The following is a 21,303-nucleotide window of genomic DNA, read 5'->3' on the forward strand; positions in this document are numbered from 1 at the left end:
GTCACGCAGTAGTGCTTACAATCATAAAGAATGACTGTATTGGAAACGTGCACGTAGACCAATCTTTTTATAATGATATAGGACTGTGGTAGGGTAGCAGGCTGGTGGGGTTTGATGGAGGGAGTATGCCACATGACACAGCTTCAAAGAACCTTGCGTGTTAACCTAGTTGTGTGCACGAAAATGGAGGGAGTTGCTGACATCAGGTATATATTACAAGGGATGTGCTATTTGTCAGTATTTCCATTACTTTTTTAAATCAAGAGTTCCGCTATAAATATAGAGGAGATGAGTATCACAGAAAGGTAGCGTAAGGTAAAACTAGTTGGCCAACCTTATTAATAGGGTGTTGTTTTTAGGAGTTTGTACAATAAAGGTGGGCTATATTACCAATTAAAGAAAGTAACCAAGATTCTTACCTGCTTTACATCCGTACAGCTCTACCCGCAAAGCGATGAGAATGTACCAGTCCTCAGGAATGATTCTTATGGTCCTTGTGGTGACTGGTGGAATCAGGTCATATTTGACAACACTGTCTTTATCGTTGTTGGCTTTAAAAGTCTTAAGAAGAATAACTGTTTTGTAAAATGTAGATTTTTTTCTCTGTACCATTTTAAGAGACCCAGATTGTCCTCATTATTTAACGAACATCTCGATCAGCTATTCTGAACGAAATTGAGATATGAAATGATCAATCGTAGCTCGTGCAATTTCTTGCAAGTTAAAGGAAACTCACTATTTGTCGTTTCTTTATTTTGAGAAGTCGAAGTTCTTCAATGGCTTTTTACCTCTCTTAGATCAAATATTAATTGATTGTGATTACTGCATACTAGTTAAGGCTGTAGATTCCGTTCACCGAAATTCGTCTCCTCCGCAGCTATTTTTTGGGGATGCCACGACACGCTCCCCCAAAGGTTGCAGACGAGACTACCGAAAGTCTTGACCAATCGTATTTATTCGCTTTTAGATAAGTTAACTGTAGGTTACCTCCTGCCGGGACAGTGGGCAGCTAGACACGGAATTAACGTTGTTTATTGTATTGTATAGTATTGTAAATTCAAACGTGATTATTTTCAAAATATTGACCTTGGTATGCCATTCTGGCTGGTATTGCTGGAGGAAACCGCGGTCATCAACGTATTGAAGTGTGTAACTCTTGACATAATAAGGCCCATGGTAATAACCCTGCGTGGCAATACCAGTCACTTGCGTGTCTCTTCCAAACTTAATCTGCAGCCACTGACTATGATCACTCACTGCTGGTATCCAGCCTCCATAACGTCCAACTCCTCCCTTATAGTGCAGCCTAGCATTACTAGGAGCGTACAATAAAGTCGCATGGGCCAGTGTAGAGGAGGCTGTTACAACAGAATCTGGAATTAACTTATCTTGCATCCCTAGTGGATCCCTACATCTGACCTCTTGGGGTATTTGGAAACCTAAGAAAACAAGACGGGGAAACAAGGCTGTTGTTGCCTTTAACAACAAAAATGAAAGTCGACCCATAAAAACACAGGCACGTAGAGTGTTAACGGACAAGTAAACAAGTAACCAAAGAGTGCTACGACTGCCACTACAACTACAACTAACACTACCACTACTGTTACCACTACCACTACCACTACTACTACCTTTACCACTACCACTACTATTACCTCTACCACTACCACTGCCACTACCTCTACCACTACTATTGCCACTACCTCTACCACATCCACAGTGAATACCACTATCACTACCACTGCTACTGCCATGCCAATGCACTGCCACTGCCACTGCCACTGCCACTGCCACTGCCACTGCCACTGCCACTGCCACTGCCACTGCCACTGCCACTGCCACTGCCACTAACACAACCGCAACCACACCAACTACAACTACCATTACAATTACTGTATGAAAATTCCTACTACAACCACTATCACAACCACTAAAACTACGTACCGCTGTCAATGCCACTGCCACTAGCACTACAATCACCACTTCCACTACCACTGCCACTACCACTTCCACTACCACTGCCACTTCCACTACCACTACCACTACCTCGACTACTACCACTAACACTACTGCTAACGCTACCACTACCACTACCATTACCACTTCCACTACCGCGACCGCTAGCACGACCTCTACGACGAGCACTACCACAACCACGATCACTACCGCTACCGCTCATGTTGCTGCCACTGCTACTGACACGGCCGCTGCAGCTGTTTTTACTACTACTTTGACGTTGACAGCTCCGTACCTGATCTACAACCATAGACATCAGCCCTCAATGAAATCCAGACATGGTATTCCAATGGATTGATTCGGATGTAGCGTGCAATAATAGGATTCTTTAGCTTGTGACTCACAATTGAGAATCGATCCTTATTCCCTTCAAATTCCTTGAATAGAACAAAAGAGTGCGGGTTTCTTGATTACCGACATGGCATAATTAACTAAGACGACACAATAGAACGTGTGGAGACAAACTAAAACCAAGAGTGTATGTAGGGTAAGATAGTTAACGTGGGTCTTATCCCCTTTGTAATCATTCTCAAGATATTTTCAGACATCGTACTTAGTTTTTTGGGGGTTAGACACCATTGGTGTTGCGTGGGTGTTTTAATGGAGTATAAATATGCGTGTAGATCGGTTTGGGCTCTTTACGTGATTATAACTCGTGACATGATTGGTTATTTCTTGATCTTCCCCCGATTTTGAAGACCATGAGTAAAAATAATTTGAGGAATTACCTTCGGTACTCTTCAAAAACACACACACACACACACACACACACACACACAAAAGGGTTTAAGATTGAGGAAAAATTACCTTGACAGAACCGTCTTCCAGGTAGTCACGGAAAAATTTCCCGTCATAACTGTACGTCAAACGATACTTTGTCACCCATTCGTAAGTATCGTCTCTTCCTTGAGTGGAAACTATCATCACTTTAACGAAACGCCCAAAATTCACCTGAAACCAATTGTTGTCTCGTAGATTACCAGCTGCCCAAGCTCCATAGTGTCCTGCTTTAAGCCTGAAATTAAGTCTTCCATTGCCCGGTATATATAAAGTTGTACCCGGAGCTACATAGCTTGAAGCAGTTATTGAGGAGTCCGGAATGGCATAATTTTCCAGACCTAATCCTTCCTGGCAAGCAGGGAGTTGCGGAGTGGGAAAACCTGAAGGCGAAATCGTGAATTTTATTTGTTTGTTTTATTTTAGAAGTGACCTATGTACATGCATATAGTATATCAGTTATACAAACTGCTGACTAGCTATTGCCAACTTACTGTACAATTGCTATGGTGGAATGATTCTTCCTTCGACTACTTAGATGGCTCACGTGCGGTATAAATCTTTGTGTATATGACGTGAAATGTCAAAGTTTTGCGTATTTTGGTGAACGTGAGCCCCGACGACGAATTTTTTGCACTTTCTTTTGGAAATGATGACTGGCGTTACATATTAAGTTTGGGCGGGTTTTAAGCCCAATTGGCGACTGAACAGCTAGATCTAGATAATAAAAAAATTCAAAGGTTAAATATATATCTATTTTTACGAGGCCTCGGTCTTGGCGTCGCCGTGGTCATTATTTTAGCTCTCTAGTATTATGATTATGTCATACGTGCGTATATTTGTACATAATCCTACCTGAACGACACCCATACAACTCCATTCTTAGTGACATCCACCCATGATACGATACCGGTTGAACTCGGATGTAGCGGGCATAGATTGGTGGATCCAGTACGTTGATATCAACGCTCTTTCGGTCACTATTGCCTTGAAAGACCTAAAGTGATAACAACAGACACGTGTACGTAATGGCAAGTGTCAACAAAGTGTTTAGCAAAAGCGGACGACCACGATGAGTGGCCGGTTTCAAGGAGATCGAACTGGACAATGCGATATTGAGAGTGTAGCTAAAAACTATCAGATATAACAACGTTTGTGGAGTTACCCTCATTAAGGTCCGGTAATACGGGCAACATTTTTCTTCAACTTGTCTCGCAACATTGTTGCATTGCAAGTTGAAACACATTGTTGCGCGTATTACCACGTTTGTGACCAACTTGTCTCGCAGCAAATTACAGTGTTGCAAGTTGAGGTAACATGTTGCGCAAAGTAGACTCGAGTTCTACTTTCTGCAACTAATTTTAGTTTTGCTGCTCGTATTACCGCTGAAGCTACAACTTGTCTTGCAACAAATTTGAATTCAACGCTTGTGATTGGCTGTCGCGGAGAGTGGCAACGCGGCAAACAAAACAAACATAGCGGACGGTGAAGGCGGGCGTGAATTCGAAGTAGACCAGTAACTCTCGGATTGTCATAAATTTGCCCTATGCAAAGACCTCAAGGGCTATCATAGTCTTTGGGACACCTCGTTTGTCCCTTCACACAAGCAGCAAAAAAGACAAACGGCGTGGAAGAACTGTCGCAAAAACACAACTTTTCGCCTAGCAATCTGAAACGAAAGCGAGCTTCATACTGAGAGAACTTCGCTGGCACGGAAAATTAAGAAGAAAATGACGGCCAGAAATCGAAGTGGAAGTTCGTGGAAACGCTAAATTATTTGAAAGAAGGCACCATCTTTATTTAAAAAACACGATTGACCGATTATACGTGAAGAATTCCGCAGACTTGAAGCACTGTATTTTGTTGCGAGATAAGTTGGCCACAAACGTGGTAATACGTGCAACAATGTGTTTCAACTTGCAATGCAACAATGTTGCGAGACAAGTTGAAGAAAAATGTTGTCCGTATTACCTGACCTTTAGGGAGCTTAAGCACGCCGACGACGACGACGCCGACGACGACGCCTAGTCAAAAATGAATTGATATTTTCGCGATTGTCTAGATCTGTTCGGTACGCCTAGGGCATGCCACAAGTTGCCCGAAATTTCTCAAAAAGTCGCTCAAAAATTGCTCCAAAAAAAGTCAAAAGTTGCTTTTTGTAACGAAAGTTGCTCAAAAGTTGCTAAACAAAGCCAAAACTTTTTTGTTTCTCTCTTCTTTTATTTGTTCTGATGCAAAAATATGCAATCTGTGCAACAAAAGTAACATTTCTAAGCATTTTTGTGCAATTTTGTCGTGTAACCAGCGTCGCTAAATAAATTTGTTCACAATACGTATGAGTAAATACTACGCATCAATATCAAAACTTTTTTAAAATCTTTTTAAATTCTTTTTAACAAAATTTTAAAAAAAATTTAAAAAAGAATTTAAAAAAAGTTTTAAAAATTTAAAGAAATCCACAAGTTGTCTACTGAAACATTGTAAAATATGGAAGCATATATGGCCAATTACAGTACTAAAAGCTGCTCCGATATCTAGAAAACTAGAAATTGCTCAGAATGCAAAAAGTTGCAAGTGAGCTACTTTCACTTTTAACTTGTCCTCACACAAACATATTCACATTGCTAAGTATCTTTTCTTCATTAGAGATGAGTAGTATAAAAAATCTGGGAGACAATACGGTCCTAGCATGCGAAATCTTCTCTTCCGGTTGCCGCCTGCGTCTCAAAAACGCGCGAGCTTAGCTCTCTAGTATCTCTCTTCCCCTAGGTGTATGAATGGGTACCGGTGAATTTAGTGCTGGAGTGGGGTGGGATAACCCTCCGAAGGACTAGCATCCTATCCACTGGGGGAGAAAAAATACTTCTAGTCGCTAGTCGGGATAAAATGCGTTCTTTATGTACAACTTCGCCCAGCGTAGACTTTGTTTTCCTTTAGTTAACGTGGAAGTTCAATCTCCAAAGGATAAAGCGAAAACAAACAAACAAACGAAAAATTGAATTACTGTATGACTTTAACTTTAGTGTTTTGGTGTAACTTACCCTGTCAGAGCCATATTGGCCGCTCTTGTAAAACGCAAAATAACCGCCATCATAGCTATAAGAAACCTTGTATTCAGTCACCCACTCATATAATTCTGCTCGGCCCTGAGTTGCGATCTTGGTCACCTTTGTGATGTCACCAAGATCCACCTGAATCCATTGTCCTTGTTCCAGGAACAAAGTTGACCATGCGCCTGTTTTGCCGTTCCCTGTCCTGTGATTAAGCCTAGCATTGGTAGCTCCATGAGCTACACTAAACTGCAAGTACAATACGTCGATTCATAAATGTATTGTTTGATTGCCCGTGACTCCTTATTTAGGGAATTGAGCTACGTTGTGCTGAAGCTCTTTACTTTCAAGAGCTCCATACGAATGTACCTCTAAGCATCCCTAACCCTGTTTTTCTTTCTTAATGTGGGTTTTTTTTGTGAATGTTTTGTGTTTTTTCTCTCCCTTAAACTAAAGTGTAAACTGTAAATTCTTCCTTCACCTGTCCTGTCCAATATTTAAACATAACTAGGCTGGAGGTTAACTTGAAAGTCTCAAAATTGCAGACTTCAAGACTACGAGATGTGACCAGTAACTACTGACACACTATTACTGGAGACAATGGCGTCAAAATATTAAACCAAATTTGGGTAGTGTAAAAATAACTAACGGTATGTTGAGCTAACCCGCCTGATGTATCTTCAAAGAGTATACAAGTATAAATATTTATTGTCCAACTGCAGCGAATACCGTCCAAATAACAGTACAAATATACAGCGATATTGTACAGTTATTTTTATGGTAGAAAACCTGTTTGCCGTATACAGGTCGGCGCGCGCACGCAAAACTGTCTCCCTCTTTTATTGATAAATTTATTGACTACTACAGTTAGATTATAAATCTCTCATTAGATGTTTTAGTGTGTAGTATCGCTTTATATTTTTACTCGTTGTTTGTATTTCGACTCGCCCTACGGGCTCGTCAAAATACGGTACAACTCGTAAAAATGTATATATGTTATTTACCGGCTGGGAGGTCCGTATAGTGAAAAACCGTGATCGAGGTCTTGAGCGGCCTCGGGCAGCATTTTCAAGCCCAAGGTCACAGTTTTTCACTATACGGACCGACCCTAAGCCGGCAAATAACATGTTTATTTTTTTCCTGCAGTAAATTGGTTGTGGCTGCAGTTCAGCCAGATTGTGTATCTGCGGACATTCTTCAAGTGCTAGGTAACCGCTCACTAGTCGTGCTTTCCGCCATTTCGTGTTTTCGCATCGCGTGGTGCTTAGATGTAAACAAAATCGTTTTCCATCGGATCGTATCATGTGTTACCGAAGACCTAAACGGTGAGAAACAGTTTTTTGTATCTTTTGCGAATTGTTGTTAGTCTTTTTCTTGGCGATGTGTTAGTATATAAGTTTATATCTTTTCATTTTTGTCATCCAGATTGTTATCTCGGGTAAATCGTACATCCGTGTAATTCAGTGTTAAGGAAGCAAATTGTACGCCGAGCAGTACTCGCTACCTGTGAATAAACGTCGTTTTGGGTTTGAAACTCTTCTGGTGAAGTTACCTAGAAGCAGCCACATTGGTTTTACAGATTACAAATGGGTTTTATTTACTCAACTCTTGTCATTGAATCGGCTTGCGCGCCGTCTACTAACTATTTGTAAAATATCTCGGCAAAGAGCGAGTAACTCAGATAGTAGACAAACAAAGATTAATTGAAGAACAAAGTTTTTTCGAACTACTTTATGTTAATTGCATTTATTTCACCAGTTAAGTTCTCCAAAATTGTTTTTGCGGTGTGAAATTTCGTGCGGAGTTTGATTACTGCAAAAACAATTTCTGTGAGTCGTTGCTTTTAAAATCACTTGAAATCAGACTTTTTATCGTAAATTGAATAGCAGAAAGCGAGGAAATTCGTTAAGTGTATTCCACAGAAATTCTTCTGAATACAGCAACGATCAGAGAGGTAAACTCGACTGAAATTGACTCAAATTTTACCGCGAGAGAACCACAGGATTACGCGACATTACAGCGCTAAGCTACAAACAACCAAGCAAACTCTCACAACTTCAAAACACTCAATTGAATTTACTTACAGTGACTTTCCTTGCCATTTTAAAGTGAACAGAGAAAACTTGCATTGACTAATCGTCGATGGATGTGTAAAAAAGGCAAAGGATTGACGATTACCGCTAACTTTTAGCAGCGAAATTTAGGCAGCGCAGATAAAATCCGGCCCGTGAGCCGTGTCGTAAAAAGCTGGACCGGTCACGTGCGTATGATTAGCCAATCAAATTCGAGGATTAAAGTGCCTATGAGGTAAAATATAATTGCCGCTTATTTGAAAGGCTTTTCAAAGTAAAGAAGAATGGCGTTTCCCTTTTTGGAATATCTTTTTTCGTTCTAGAGATATTAACGTTTTTGCATTATGCAAATGAGGAAAGTGATGACATCATAGGTGGTTCCACTTGAACAGTAAAACACTGAATCAAGAATATCTCTAGAAATATTGAAGCAATGTTCTTCAAACTTGGCACCACAAATGTGCATCACAAAGGAAACAGAATGACACCTTCTGTGTTGTTACCATGGCAACACTTTTGGCTCCAGTCTCTTTCTGTGAAAAACCACATATGCCAATTTGCAACACTTCGAAAAGGGACAGAGGGTCTTGCTCAGAACACACATGATTCCCATATTGTCTTAACTCTCCCCACTAGGTTGTTGGGAGTGGATGATCCTTGTTTAAGATAACATCTGGTAATGTTAGTTTTAATTAAAACAGGACCAGCGGCACAACTGTTGTCATGGCGACGGCACGACGGGTGTCATTTTGTTTCTTTTCTGATTTACATTTCTGGTGCCAAGTTTAAAGTACACTGCTTTGATATTTCTAGAGATATTCTTGATTGAGTGTTGTACTGTTTTAGTGGAACCACCTATGACGTCATCACTTATAATACAAAAACGTGAATATCTCTAAAACGATAAAAGATATTCCAAAAAGGAAAACGTCATTCTTCTTTACTTTGAAAAGCCTTTCAAATCAGCAGCAATTATTTTTTACTTCATAGGCACTTTAAGGAATCCGGCCCGCTCAGATTCTTGGGAAAAAAATAAACAGCGATACTACACACCGAAACATTTAATAAGATATATGTATTGCATTTACCTCGTAGTTAGCTTTGATGGCAGAGTCGGGGATTTTCCCATTTTCCATTCCCAGGGCTTCTTCAAGGCAACCTGAAAGTGTTAACAAACGTGAAGGACAAAAGAACTCATTACTAAGCCAAGCGCTCTCTTTTTTATATAAAATAAATCTTTTTGGCATGAATACAGAGTATTTGCAGTACTGCAGTACGAGTATTGATTATGATATGGCTACAAAACCGATTTCACTCAGATCTTTCGGTAAAAATTCAGTGCCTTGGGAGAGCTTTCAACTATGACAACCAATAATTGCCGTATTTTCCTTGAATTTCTGTTCTCACTAAATTTAACTTAACTATAACACTTAAGAGCAGACTCGCGCATTTTTTTGTCCAACAGATATATTTTTCAGCATTGACCAGTTCATTAGACATTTCGAGCGGTCAGTTGGAGAGTCTAAAATAGCAATCGCTTTTCGTATTAGCTGCTCATTCAGACGAGGTAATTAATAAATTGGTTGAGCTATGTAGTTCTAACACTGCGCACTACAAAAAGGAAGTATCATTTTTAAAATAGCAGAATTAATTAAACCTTTTAATTTTTATTTATTATCTTCTTGATGCATGCAATTCAATTATTTCTACATTCAAGTATCTCTAGTATATATAACGATCAAAATACAGGCTAGTTGTGAGGGTAATGTCAAGGACTATGCAAGCAGATTGGTGATGAAATATTGAGACGTTTTTATTTTTTTTTTATGCATACCTTCATCCGCATATCCTGGAGAAGAAAAAAAAGAACGGCGTTACAATAAGAAAGGGACCTACACCTTTATAGCAATGAGACTAAAGAAGTACAAATCAATACAAGAAATCCTTGATTTTCTGGAGTAGGGGGATATTTTCCTAATGTAATGAATTGGTAATGGAGTTTCTAACTTATACTAAGAGATGCCTTTTACCCTGATTTTAACCTTTTTTAATTTAATATTATCACCCTCTCCTAAAAATGTATGATAAATTTTTATAGTTATGTAAAAAATATATGTATCAGTGAACTGTTTATGTGAACAAAACAGATAAATACAAAACTGCAATGAGACGGAAAAAAACAAATGAAATACAAATTATTAGTGTGATCAAGTCTCTTCAGGATTAAAGTACAAACACTACCTGAAAACACGGCTGTTAGTAATGTGTACAAGTTATATTTACTGGCACTATTGTAAACATTCAGTTGACTCTCAATTGCATGCGTCAAGTAATATTTAAGAAATAGGAAACATGTACCGTGTTTCTATCGAGTTATAAAAACACGAGTGGAAGTTTGGGAGAACGAGAAATGCTGGGGGAACACGAGCCTTAGGCGAGTGTTTCCAAAGCTTTTTCGAGATCTCCCAAACTTTCACGAGTGTTTCTATAACTCGATAGAAACACCGAGAACATGTTTTCTATTTCTTTTAGAAAACACCGCGACGAAAAAGAGGAAAACAACCTGTTAACTTTGATTATCAAAGTGTAAATTCTCTTTGCTCCCGCAATCATCACGTCAACAGCTCGTGCTAGTTATGTGTTTCTATCGAGTTATAGAAACACGATTTTTAACCAATCAGCGCGCGTATTTTCTTAGGACTGTTTTCTATATGCAAATTAAAAAATGTTGGAAACAAAAGGTCTTCATAACTCCAGAGCGATAGCCAAGCGGAGCCCCATACTCATATAAGAAAGAAAAGAAAACCCATGAGTTGATTTGTCATAGTTGTCATGGCTAGCGGTATTGCTCGTGGGCGCGTGCACACGACGGCGACGACGACGGAGTCGCGCAACATGACGGCCATACTCCAAATAATAGGTTGACAGAGACATGCAGCCCTGGTTTACCGTGTACTTCTTTGATATTGACAGTGTTATGATCAGTTGACAACTGTGAAAACAAGGTATCCGCAGACCAGTATTATAACTTTTTCATCTGTGCAAATGTTTTTTGCTGCTTTGTTTTGTGTATATGGTGATTATTAAAACTCAAAACAGAGGGCCAAACAATATACAGAAAACTTCACCGCAAAGTTACAAAACTCAAATCAAAATTCTATCTTTTCATGGGTTAGCTTAATCGGGCTCTGAACAACCCAACCCAGAAGCTTTGCTTTTAGGCTGGCCTAAATCTATATATTAACGATGAATTTATTTCAACACGAAAAAAAAAGAAAAACCAGAAGAGCTGATGTGGTCGTGTATGTATAAAATAAAGATTACTAACTTAATCTAATTAAAATAAGACCAAAAGAAAATCAACAGTGGTTACAAACATTACCAATTGATAACGCATGGTCTTAAAAGCTTAATGTATTAACTTGACGTTTAAATTCGTATGTTACAACATATATCTTCAGAAGTGACGGCTATAACTATAAGAGTTTTTAGACCATGCGTTGTCTATTGGTAATTGGAATCGCTGTTGCTTTTCTTTTTGTTCTGAAATTATAATGGCCGAAGAACAAGAAAATTAAAATAGAACTGTTTAAAATTCAATTCAAAAATTATATAAATACAAGGTCATTGTATTGTCTTTTTAAAACAGTTTGTTTAAACTGATAATTATGTTTATCTCTTTTCATTTCTACGTGCCTATTTTGTGAATTAGATTATAAGCAAGTCATGTCATTTCTTATTCCAAAGCTTTACAAAACCTCCTTTGAGGCGTTGTGAAAGAAATGTTATTGTATTATTAGATTACTTCTTACAAGTTTGTTTTGGTAAGTCTCTGATCACCAGAGGATGCTATACATGTAGATAAACAGCTTGTGACTACCTCTTTTAATGTATTTTTCCTTGGGATAGCTTTTAAAGGCCATGCAAGTACTTAAATTAATTCAAAAGGAACCTGTTAAGGGAGGATGAAAAATAAAGTAAGGGAAAAGTACAAATGGAATAGATTTATTTGTTGTTCTGAAGAGAGATATTAGAATATTCACAATTTGTTTGGCTCTTTGGGAGAGTAAAACGTTATTTGGTTAAATATTTTATTGCCTAAAGAAAAATAGGCTACTCCTAGGAGCCAAACCACCTTCGCAGGAATGCAAAAAAAACTGATATTTTCTGCCCTTACGAACCGTTTATAACTAAAAAATTAGAAAGTACTAAGTACTATGCATATGAAAAATAGAAAGTTATTGGTGATCAGCGGAAAAAGAGATTTCTACTTTAACTTCCCGCTAGTGACAGCAAACGTCCACTATATTCATTCTTGCTGATTGGCTAAAGCAACTTTTATAACTTTCACTGTTTAAATTTTTAAAACCAACCCCCTGTAGGTTTGACAGATTTGATGCCTTTTTAATGAAATTTTTGTTGTTTGTTGACATTAATCAGGACATTAACACGCTTATCATTAGCTTATATTTACACGTGTGGTTTGCTGCGCTCTTGAACCTTGCAACGTATCTTCAGCATGATGAAAATGCACACAATAGGAAAAGAATAGAATGTAATTTCAAATCAAAAAGTTACATTTATAGCCGGGTCACCCTCATAACCCTGACTATTCATGGAAGGGGAAGCAATAATTGCTATTCAAGTCTTAACACAACTTACTGGGGTTTTTTTGCCTAAATAAAATCAGTTTCTTGTCGCCCTGCAACCTTTTATCGTACGTACGTTACATTTTTTGATGAGGAAATGTCCGTTTGCTCTGACTCTAACAGTACTTTGTTCCTAGCCTTAAATGTAGATCGATAACAAGAACCAAGCAAAAAACACGCATAAGCATTTGAGGGCTGTTTTAGCTCCCACATGTCTCACCAAACGTACAATCCATACAACAGTTGAACACGTTAGCACAATAGGTACCATAAACTAAAGCTATTTATTCGAATAAATTCTTTTTTGGAGAAAATAAGTTAAAAAGAACTTGTAGAATTAAAACTCTAAAATATCAAAGTTCCTTTTTTTTTGTAAGTAGCATACTGTAAGTTCGTAATATGTAACATGTAAATTGTAATGCGTAGATACGTACTCCGTAGACTCTGTTTTTGTAACTGTAGTGTAAGATTAATTGTAATTGCTGTGATTGTTCAAGCAAAGAAAAAAAATTAACTCACCGCTTGGTAGTAAAAGTTGAAGCAGCAAAATAATGTGTAGCTTAATGTCCATCATGACACTGAGAGCTTGAAAAGACTAACGCTTTTCACGATTGTGACGTTTTTTCAGTTAAAGAAATTGACAACTAATGGTAATTTCATTATGTCAAAAGATCTCATTGTTGCCTTCAAAATACATTTCTAAACCTCTTAACGACAAACCGAGTTGTTAAGGAAGTTTAAAGTAGAATGAACAAGTCTTTATTCGTAGATATAACTTGCAGTTGTTAAATTCAAAAGTAAAGGCGAAATAAATGTCTTATATTTTCTGGCCATGTTTTTGTCAATATACTCCAGTGTTCATGAAGGTACCCCAGGTGCAAGTCAACTACTGAGTACTACTCAACACTGAATAAAACAAAATGTGACAGCGACTTTCCAATGAATCAACGTGTGAACTGATAATAGGTGCAGTCACATCAAAGCATTAACCATAGACTCCTCCTCGGGTTATTAGTCTTTAGTTTAATGGCGCCAGGCCCAACTGTAGCCAGAGGTTCCAGTCGAATTCAAATCACACCAATGCCTTCCCAATTGTTTTTAGTTCTCAACAGCCTTTGCATGACATCATACTTAAATGTTCCGTAGATGTTGCTCGCGACAGCCCTAAAATTTAGGGATCTGGGAAATGCATGCTAACATGACTGACCGGAGAAGGTTCAAAGGCTGTTTGTTGTTCTTGTTTCTTATTTCTGTCGTCGAAAATTAAGAAATATATGGTCAAACGTTTTTAGAATATTACAAGGGATACATCTGATGTTTTCGAATTATGTTAATGTTTCTTTGCATTCTATTGTCTCTTTTTCTCACCGCGCCTTTTTTCAGGCTTGATTGTGTTGTTCATAGTGACGTTCATAATTGTGCATGATATCGTTATTGCTCGACTTCATTCTGATTGGTGCTTGTTTCTAATCTAAGGCTTAATCTATGCACCATGTTTGAGTGTAACTTAGTTAGTTAATCTTGTTTTGGATCATCGAAGCATGAATCAGTTCATGTTGCTTCACAAGACAAACTAAAGAAATCAGCAAGTGAATAATGACTGTTCCCTCAGCAAAGGCAAAGTACAAAGACCAGAATCAGTTTTACTCATAATGTATTTCATGGTCTGAGAATGTCTTTGAAACATAAGATTTTGTGCTGTAGTAAAAATTGCTCTTTAAAGTGAACCATTAATTTGTAAAAATAGAAGGCAGCCAGCCAAATACAAGAAAATCAAGAAGAGATGCAGATCTTTGGCTGGACAAGTACAAACCAAAGTCAGAGGTAACATCAAGTGAACTTTATAGCTAATATGAATAAAATAACGGCAACCTTGTTCAGCGAGTCGGCTCTCCTCTTTGCGTCCCAGGGAGCATAAAGAGGAGAGGCCCTTGGAGCAAGGTGAACGTAATGATACATGTGGCTGGTAGTGTTTATAGACACCCCACAGTCCTCTTCCCGCTTTCCTCTAGGTCATCATCTTAATTTTCTGTTGCAAAGTATTTTCGAATTCAACTTTTCCATACAGACAGAGCTTTCAGTTCACAAGAAAAAAGTGGCGGAAGTTCGTAGCTGGTTTCTCGTTCATTTTACATGTAATCAAGTACGAAATTAGTCACTTAGACTATTTAGATTATTTTTGTTCCCGTTAGTGGATAAAACCATGCACATGTACGTAACAAGTAACTTTTTCTACAACTTTCATTTTGTGCTTGAGCAGAGAGAAATGAGGGACTGGGGAGAGTGCAATAATGAGTAATGTGGGGAATTGAAGGAACACGAAATAGCTACAGTATGAAGGCATTTCTATAATTATTTTTGGTGAGAGACGGCTGTAAAACCGCAAGAGATCTGTTTAGAGGTAAACATGGCTTCATTTAAGCTCAAGTCTGGTGGTGGACCTAGGGTTTATATTTATGTAATCATTCCAGATTAGAGACCGCTGGAACTGCAAAACGTTAACCCAATGGATTCACAGAGTTATCAACCGCAATATCCATGAACAGTTAAATTCTGCTCTGGTACATATTTACGTTTTGTTATTATTTTTTGTTTTCTTGCAAAATTAATTACTACTTGCTGAAAATGGTGAAAATTTAATAAGCGCCCAGCCTCGAATAAGTTCCCACTCTCGAAGTCCAAAAATTTAATAAGTGCCCAGGGTGCTTAAGGTCATTCCTCACATTTGCACTGCTCATCCTTACTGCGCATAATTTATGGCGTCATTAGCGCGCGCTAGTGCACGCGCACATTGAAAACATGACGGATTTGCCTTGATATTGAGCTCTGTCAGTTGAAAAATGGCTCTAGCTCACCAACGAGCACTGGCACCCCAGTTTTTTTTTCCAGTCATTGTAATCAACTAATCATAAGCTTTGCGTGAGAAAATACTCATCTAATTTCTATTGCTGAAAATTGAATAAATAAGAAAAATAGCAGGTGCACTGTGGTCTTGTCTATTTTGCAGTCGGTAACCAGGTCAAGAAATTTGGTTCAAATTTCTAATCAAGGATTTAGCTTTCTGTCTGAATCAAACTTAAAACGTTTATTTGTGTCCGTCACTATGTATTTACTGTAGTTTAATGCGTGTTTTTATGAGTCCGAGCTCACAAAGATGTTACAATTACTGGGAATGCGTTCTTATAATAAGCATTAAATAATGCCAAAATGGGGCATTTTCAATGCCTCACTGCTCCTTAATGAGCATGGGCACCCCCGTTTTTTATTTAAAAATTGAAGTTATCATATGACAAATATTCAGTGGACAAAGTTTGAACAAAAATCTATTGTCACTTTTATTTCAGAGGAATTACCTTAATCGAATAAATACGGTATGCATATGAATAATTATTCACGCAACACAATTGTATGCAGGTACACTGAGAAATTGTTACCCCTACAACTATCCTGGGAGAAATTCTACTGTCTAATCAGTTGATTTCAAAAGTTTTGAAAAGTAGCCTTCTGCAACTACTTAGTGTAATTAAATGTCGTTGTGCACATTTATTTAGCATTTTTGAAACCTTGTTCTGAATGATGCATTTTAGGTCATCATTCGACATCTATAGTCCAACTAACAGAGATTCTTCCATATTTGGTCATCACTGATGTACCACTAAGAACACCAGGAGGGTGACCAAGATGTAAATTCTCTCTAGTCAGTGTTGCTAGGAAACCTGGATGCTGTATGTCCAGGTTAATGGCTTTACTTGCCTTCCAACCTTCTCCTGAGGGCCATGATTAAAACATGACCAGAAAATATAAGGCATTTACTTCGCCTTTAGTTTTGAATTTAATAACAGCAACTTATGTTTATGGATAAAGACTTGTTCATTCTACTTCAAACTTCCTTAACAACTCGGTTTGCTGTTCATAGATTTAGAAATGTATTTTGACGGCACGAATCAGATCTTTTGACCAACCACGTTCCCAGGCCTTTTACCTTTGAAATCGGGAGGGGAAAGCCCTGGGAAGGAGATTGATCTTTTGACATAATTAAATTACCATTAGGTGTCGATTTCTATAAAGAAAGCCTCATATTCGTGAAACGCGTTACGCTCCTCAAGATCTCACTGCCATAATGAATTTTAAGCTACACGTTATTTTGCTGCTTCAACTTTTACTACCAAGTGGTAAGTAGAAAGGAACTGATTTTTCAGAGTTTTAATTCTACAAGTATTTTTAACTTATTTTCTCCAAAAAAAAAAAATTATTCAGATAAATCGCTTTAGTCTACAGCATATTGTCCTACTGTTGTCTTATGTCGTATGGATTATCAAGTTTGGTGAGACAAGTGGAGGCTAAAACAGCTCCCAAATGTTTATCCGTGTTTTACGCTTGTTACGTTTTCGTTCTTGTTATCGATCCATATGTAAGATCAGAGACAAAATACTGCTAGAGATAGAGGAAAGGTATTTTTTTCTCATCAAAAATGTGACGATAAAAAGGTTGCAGGGTGACAAAATATTGATTTTATTTAGGCAAAAAAGAAGCAGTAAGTTGTGTTAAAACTTGAATAGCAAATATTGCTTCCGCTTCGCAAGAGACTAGTCGGACTTATGAGCGTAACCTGGCTATGAATATAACTTTTCGACTTGAAATAACATTGTATTGTTTTCCTATTATATGCATTTTCGTCATGCTGAAGATACGTTGCAAGGTTCAAGAGCACAGCAAACCACACGTGTAAACATAACCTACTGATAAGCGAGTTACAATCATGATTAATGTCAACAAACTTAACAAAAATTTTATTAAAACCCGTCAGACCTGTCAAACCGCAACGGGTTGTGTGTTTTAAAAATTTAAACATTTATTGTAACATTTGCTTTAATTAATTAACAAAGATGAATATCTTGGATGACGTGGACAAAATCCGTTGTTACTAACTGGAAGTTCTCAGTAAAAGTAATTTTTCTACTGGCCACGAATAACTTTCTACTCTACATGCTACTTGTAAGTAATGTCCTTTCTTTCTTACTTTTTAGCCTTTAACCGTTTCTAAGAATATCCATGTTCTTTGCATTATTGTGAAGGTTGTTTTGCTTCAAGGAGTATCCTATTTTTCTTTACGCAATAAAATAATTAACCAAATAGAGCCAAAGAAATTGTAAAAATTCCAATATCTTAACTTGAAAAAGACATATGTGTCAACTCCATTTATATTTTTCCCTGACTTGATGTTTCATTTAACACGTTCCTTTTGAATCAATTTGAATATTTGCTCGTTCCTTAAAAGCTAGCGCTATCTCGAGGAAAAATAAATAGAGGAAGGTAGTCGTAAGCTCTGGCGATCAGTGACATACCAAAACAAAATTGTACGAAGTGCTCTGTGATAACAGGTTTTTGGACCGCTTAAGTTGTTATACTTGTTACAACAATCCAGAGTCAAACACGCTTGCAGCGACGGAGTTTGTCAGACTCCTAGAGGTTTCGGGATCTGTTACAGCAAACCAAACCAACGGGAAGACAGAGAATACGCAGTATCTTGGGTTCAACAGTAAAGTTTAATCCAACAACGCAGTCAGAGCGTAAAACATAACCAATACGGGATAGTGGTATCCGGCGTCCCACCACCGTGGGCGTAACCGAAGAACAATTCACAAAACACCTGTATTTATGCTAGACTCTAAACAACTGATCTAATCTTTCGTTTAGTAATCCTAAACCGCTATTGGCTGCCAATGAGCTCATTTTTGTTCTAGGCTATTCCATCATAGGTAGTCAGTTATCCTGCTGGTAAATATTAACTACTTACAACTTCAGGTAGTTCTCACTACAAGGTGTTACACGATGACACAGATAGACAGGTGGCTACCATGGTTATTGGACTTTCACTTAACTGCTAACTGTTGGCTTTTTTATGGTTACGAATATCGGCAAATTCTTCTCTCACAGCTCTTATAATGCAATAACATTTCTTTCACACCGCTTCAAAGGAGGTTTTGTGAAGCTTTGGAATATAAAAATGCTGTGCTTATAATCTTATTGACCCAACATACAGTTTCAAAGGAAACGCATTTAATATAATTATCATTTTAACACAAACTGCTTTAAAAAGACAATGTAATGACCATGTATTTAGATAATTTGTGTTTTGTAAATTTCAGTTTCATAAATAGGGCTATTTAAAATAGTTCTATTTCAACTGTAATCGCCATTTTCACGGTTACCTTTGCTCATTTGCATTACAATAAAATCTAGCATGTATGTGGGGCAATTTCGGGCTATTTTGTAGTTTCAGCCAGAAATTGTCTCGCATCCACGTTGGATTGCATTGTCATGCAAATGAGAAAAATTAACCGTCAAAAGGGCTATTGGTATAGGTTATCATAAGGTTTCGAGTTCAATTTGGAATTAATTTGCACGAGTAAGTTTTTCAAAGAGCTGAAATTGCACGAGCCGCTTCGGCGAGTGCAATTTCGGCTTTTTGAAAAACTCACAAGTGCTTATTAATTCCAAAATGAACGAGAAAAACCATATGATTACTTGAAAAAATTCGCGTGGAGGAAATGCCGGAAGATCTTTCTTGAACCATTTTTTCTCATTCCAGAAAAGTTTTTTCAAAGTCATCATTTTATGTGATATCATTGGCTTAGAAAATTTCCTATTTTGTTGCAGTCAATCGCAATCTAGAATTACGATGTGTAATTTGCACTGGTGTTACACTTTTTGCACTGGTCTTACACTTGAACTGCACTGCTCTCAGCCAATCAGAATCGAGTATTTTTTCATGTATATTACTACCGTAGTAAGGAATCTTTATTTTTATACATACACGACGAAAAAAAGCTTTTAGCTTTTTTGTTTTTAAATGAATTAATTCTTATTAATATTAGTATTCAAGGTGGGCTTTTTTGTATGAAGACCGTTTCTTAAAATGTCTTAATTCGACGATGCAACAGGAACCTGAAGACTGTGACGTGAACAGCACTTATTCTTGCATTTCACTGGGTTTTTACTTTAGATTGGTTTTTTTTACGTTAATTTTATTAAGAAGCAAATAAATATAAGCGATACTCAAATTAAAGCTGCCAATCGACATAAAACTCATAACCATTAGCTATCGTTCTGGAATTATAAAGACCTTTTGTTTCCAATATTTTTCTTTTTTATTTCCCTTTATAATACAGATGGGACCCTGCGCGCGCTCTGATTGGTCAAAAGTCCATGTTTTATCAAAGTATAAAACATAGAAAAGGGTGTTTTATCGTTTTGCGCGTGTGAAATCTATATCATAAAGCAAATGATAACACTCTCGGCCGGAGACGTAATTTCAGACGGCCAGGGAAGGCGATAAAACACCACACATGAGTCGATTAACGTTTCATTTAACTTTGTTGGGATATTCAGACCGAGATGTAATTTAGATATGCAATTTTCAGCGCTTTATTCATAACTCTCATAGATTCTGTTCGTTTCATATAAACAATTGTTAACCACGAACACATAGCGTGGTTCGCCTGTGATCAGACACTTTTAGGAGAGGGGACTATTTTTTGAATAAAAAAAGGTTAAAAGCAGGCTAAGAGGCACCTGTTACTATACGTTAGGAACTCCATTACCAATTTACTACAGTAGGAAAATATCCCCCCCCCCCTACCCACTGCAGAAAACAAGGGATTTCTTGCCCTATTGATTTGTACTTGCCTAGTCTCATTGCTATAAAGGGGTAGGTCTCTTGCACATTCTAACCCCGTCTTTATTTCTTCTTGTTTGTTTGTTTTTTTTTTCTTTTCCAGACTATGCCGATGGAGGTATGTACTCTGAATAATAAGAAAATCTCAAATTTTCATCTCCAATCTGCTTTCATAGTCCTTAACATTACCCTCACAACTGGGCTATATTTTTATCGTTATCTATACTAGGGATATTTCAATGTACCAACAACTGGATTGCATGAATCGAGAAGTTCTAGGATGAAAATAAAGAGATGTCATGTAGTCTGCTATTTTCAAAATTGAGAATTACAGTACATTTTCGTACGTGTACAGTATTAAAACTACAAAGCTTAGTCAATGTTAATTCAACTAATTTTTAAGTACTTCGTCAGAATGAGCAGTTAATACGAAAAGCGATTGCTAGTTTTGGCTCTCTGACCACTCGAAATGTCTAATGAACTGGTAAATGCTGAAAACTATATCAATTTAACAAAAGATGCGCTAGTCTGCTGTAAAGAGTTGTAGTTGGGTTAAATTTATCGAGAACAGATCAAATTCAAGGAAAATACGACATCCTTTGGTTGTCATAGTTGAAAGCTCCTTCAACCCACTGCAATTTTACCCAACAGCCTGAGTGAAATCGGTTTTCTAGCCATATCAGTAGACCTAAGCTTCGTACTACAGTACAGCAAATACAATCAAATTTATGCCAAAAAGATTTATTTGATATAAAAAAGGGCGCTTTGCTTAGTTATGGTTCTATTGCACTTCACGTTTGTTAACACTTTCAGCTTGTCAAGAAGAAGCCCTGGGAATGGAAAATGGGAAAATCCCCGACTCTGCCATCAAAGCTAACTACGAGGTAAATGCAATACATATTTATACTTGTACACTCTTTCACGACATATCAGTCAGGTTAGCTCAAGGTACCGTTAGTTGTTTTTACCGTACCCAAATTTGGTTTATTAATTTGACGCGATTGTGATTCTTCTCAAGTAATGGTGTGTCAGTAGTTACTGGTCACGTCTCGTAGTCTTGA

General features: G+C 37.6%; 2 protein-coding genes and 1 pseudogene across 3 annotated transcripts in view; 1 reads left to right on the top strand and 2 right to left on the bottom strand.

Moving 5' to 3' along the window:
* Positions 1–2,219: 2,219 nt before the first annotated feature.
* Positions 2,220–3,183, bottom strand: LOC145491311 (lactadherin-like; the record flags this gene model as incomplete). The annotated part of the gene is made up of 2 exons (XM_081470480.1): positions 2,220–2,393; positions 2,824–3,183. Coding segments are annotated over 2 exons (528 nt in total), but the record flags the coding sequence as incomplete, so codon positions are not given.
* A 2,056-nt stretch (positions 3,184–5,239) lies between these two features.
* On the bottom strand, positions 5,240–13,135 carry LOC145489547 (retinoschisin-like). The gene is made up of 4 exons (XM_081468527.1): positions 13,084–13,135; positions 9,750–9,764; positions 9,004–9,074; positions 5,240–6,092 (listed from the first exon to the last, which is right to left on the bottom strand). Exons 1-4 carry the CDS (start codon positions 13,133–13,135, stop codon positions 5,727–5,729), a joined length of 504 nt encoding a protein of 167 aa, XP_081324653.1. The 3' UTR covers positions 5,240–5,726.
* Positions 13,136–16,166: 3,031 nt separating this feature from the next.
* Positions 16,167–21,303, top strand: part of LOC145491291 (uncharacterized) — a 28,805-nt pseudogene continuing 23,668 nt past the window's right edge. The window contains exons 1-3 of the transcript XR_014049804.1: positions 16,167–16,736; positions 20,346–20,360; positions 21,056–21,126. The product of XR_014049804.1 is annotated as an uncharacterized LOC145491291 (transcript). The remainder of the gene's footprint in view (positions 16,737–20,345; positions 20,361–21,055; positions 21,127–21,303) is intronic.

This window comes from Orbicella franksi, chromosome 6, assembly GCF_964199315.1.
Source record: "Orbicella franksi chromosome 6, jaOrbFran1.1, whole genome shotgun sequence".
In the NCBI taxonomy this organism is placed as follows: Eukaryota; Metazoa; Cnidaria; class Anthozoa; order Scleractinia; family Merulinidae; genus Orbicella; species Orbicella franksi.

Coding starts and splice junctions, on each gene's coding strand:
- LOC145489547 (XM_081468527.1), bottom strand. CDS start 13,135: ATGGACATTAAGCTACACATTATTTTGCTGCTTCAACTTTTACTACCA. Junction 6,093..9,003: donor CCATCAAAGCTAACTACGAG/GTAAATGCAATA, acceptor TTGTACTTGCAG/TTTAGTGTAGCTCATGGAGC.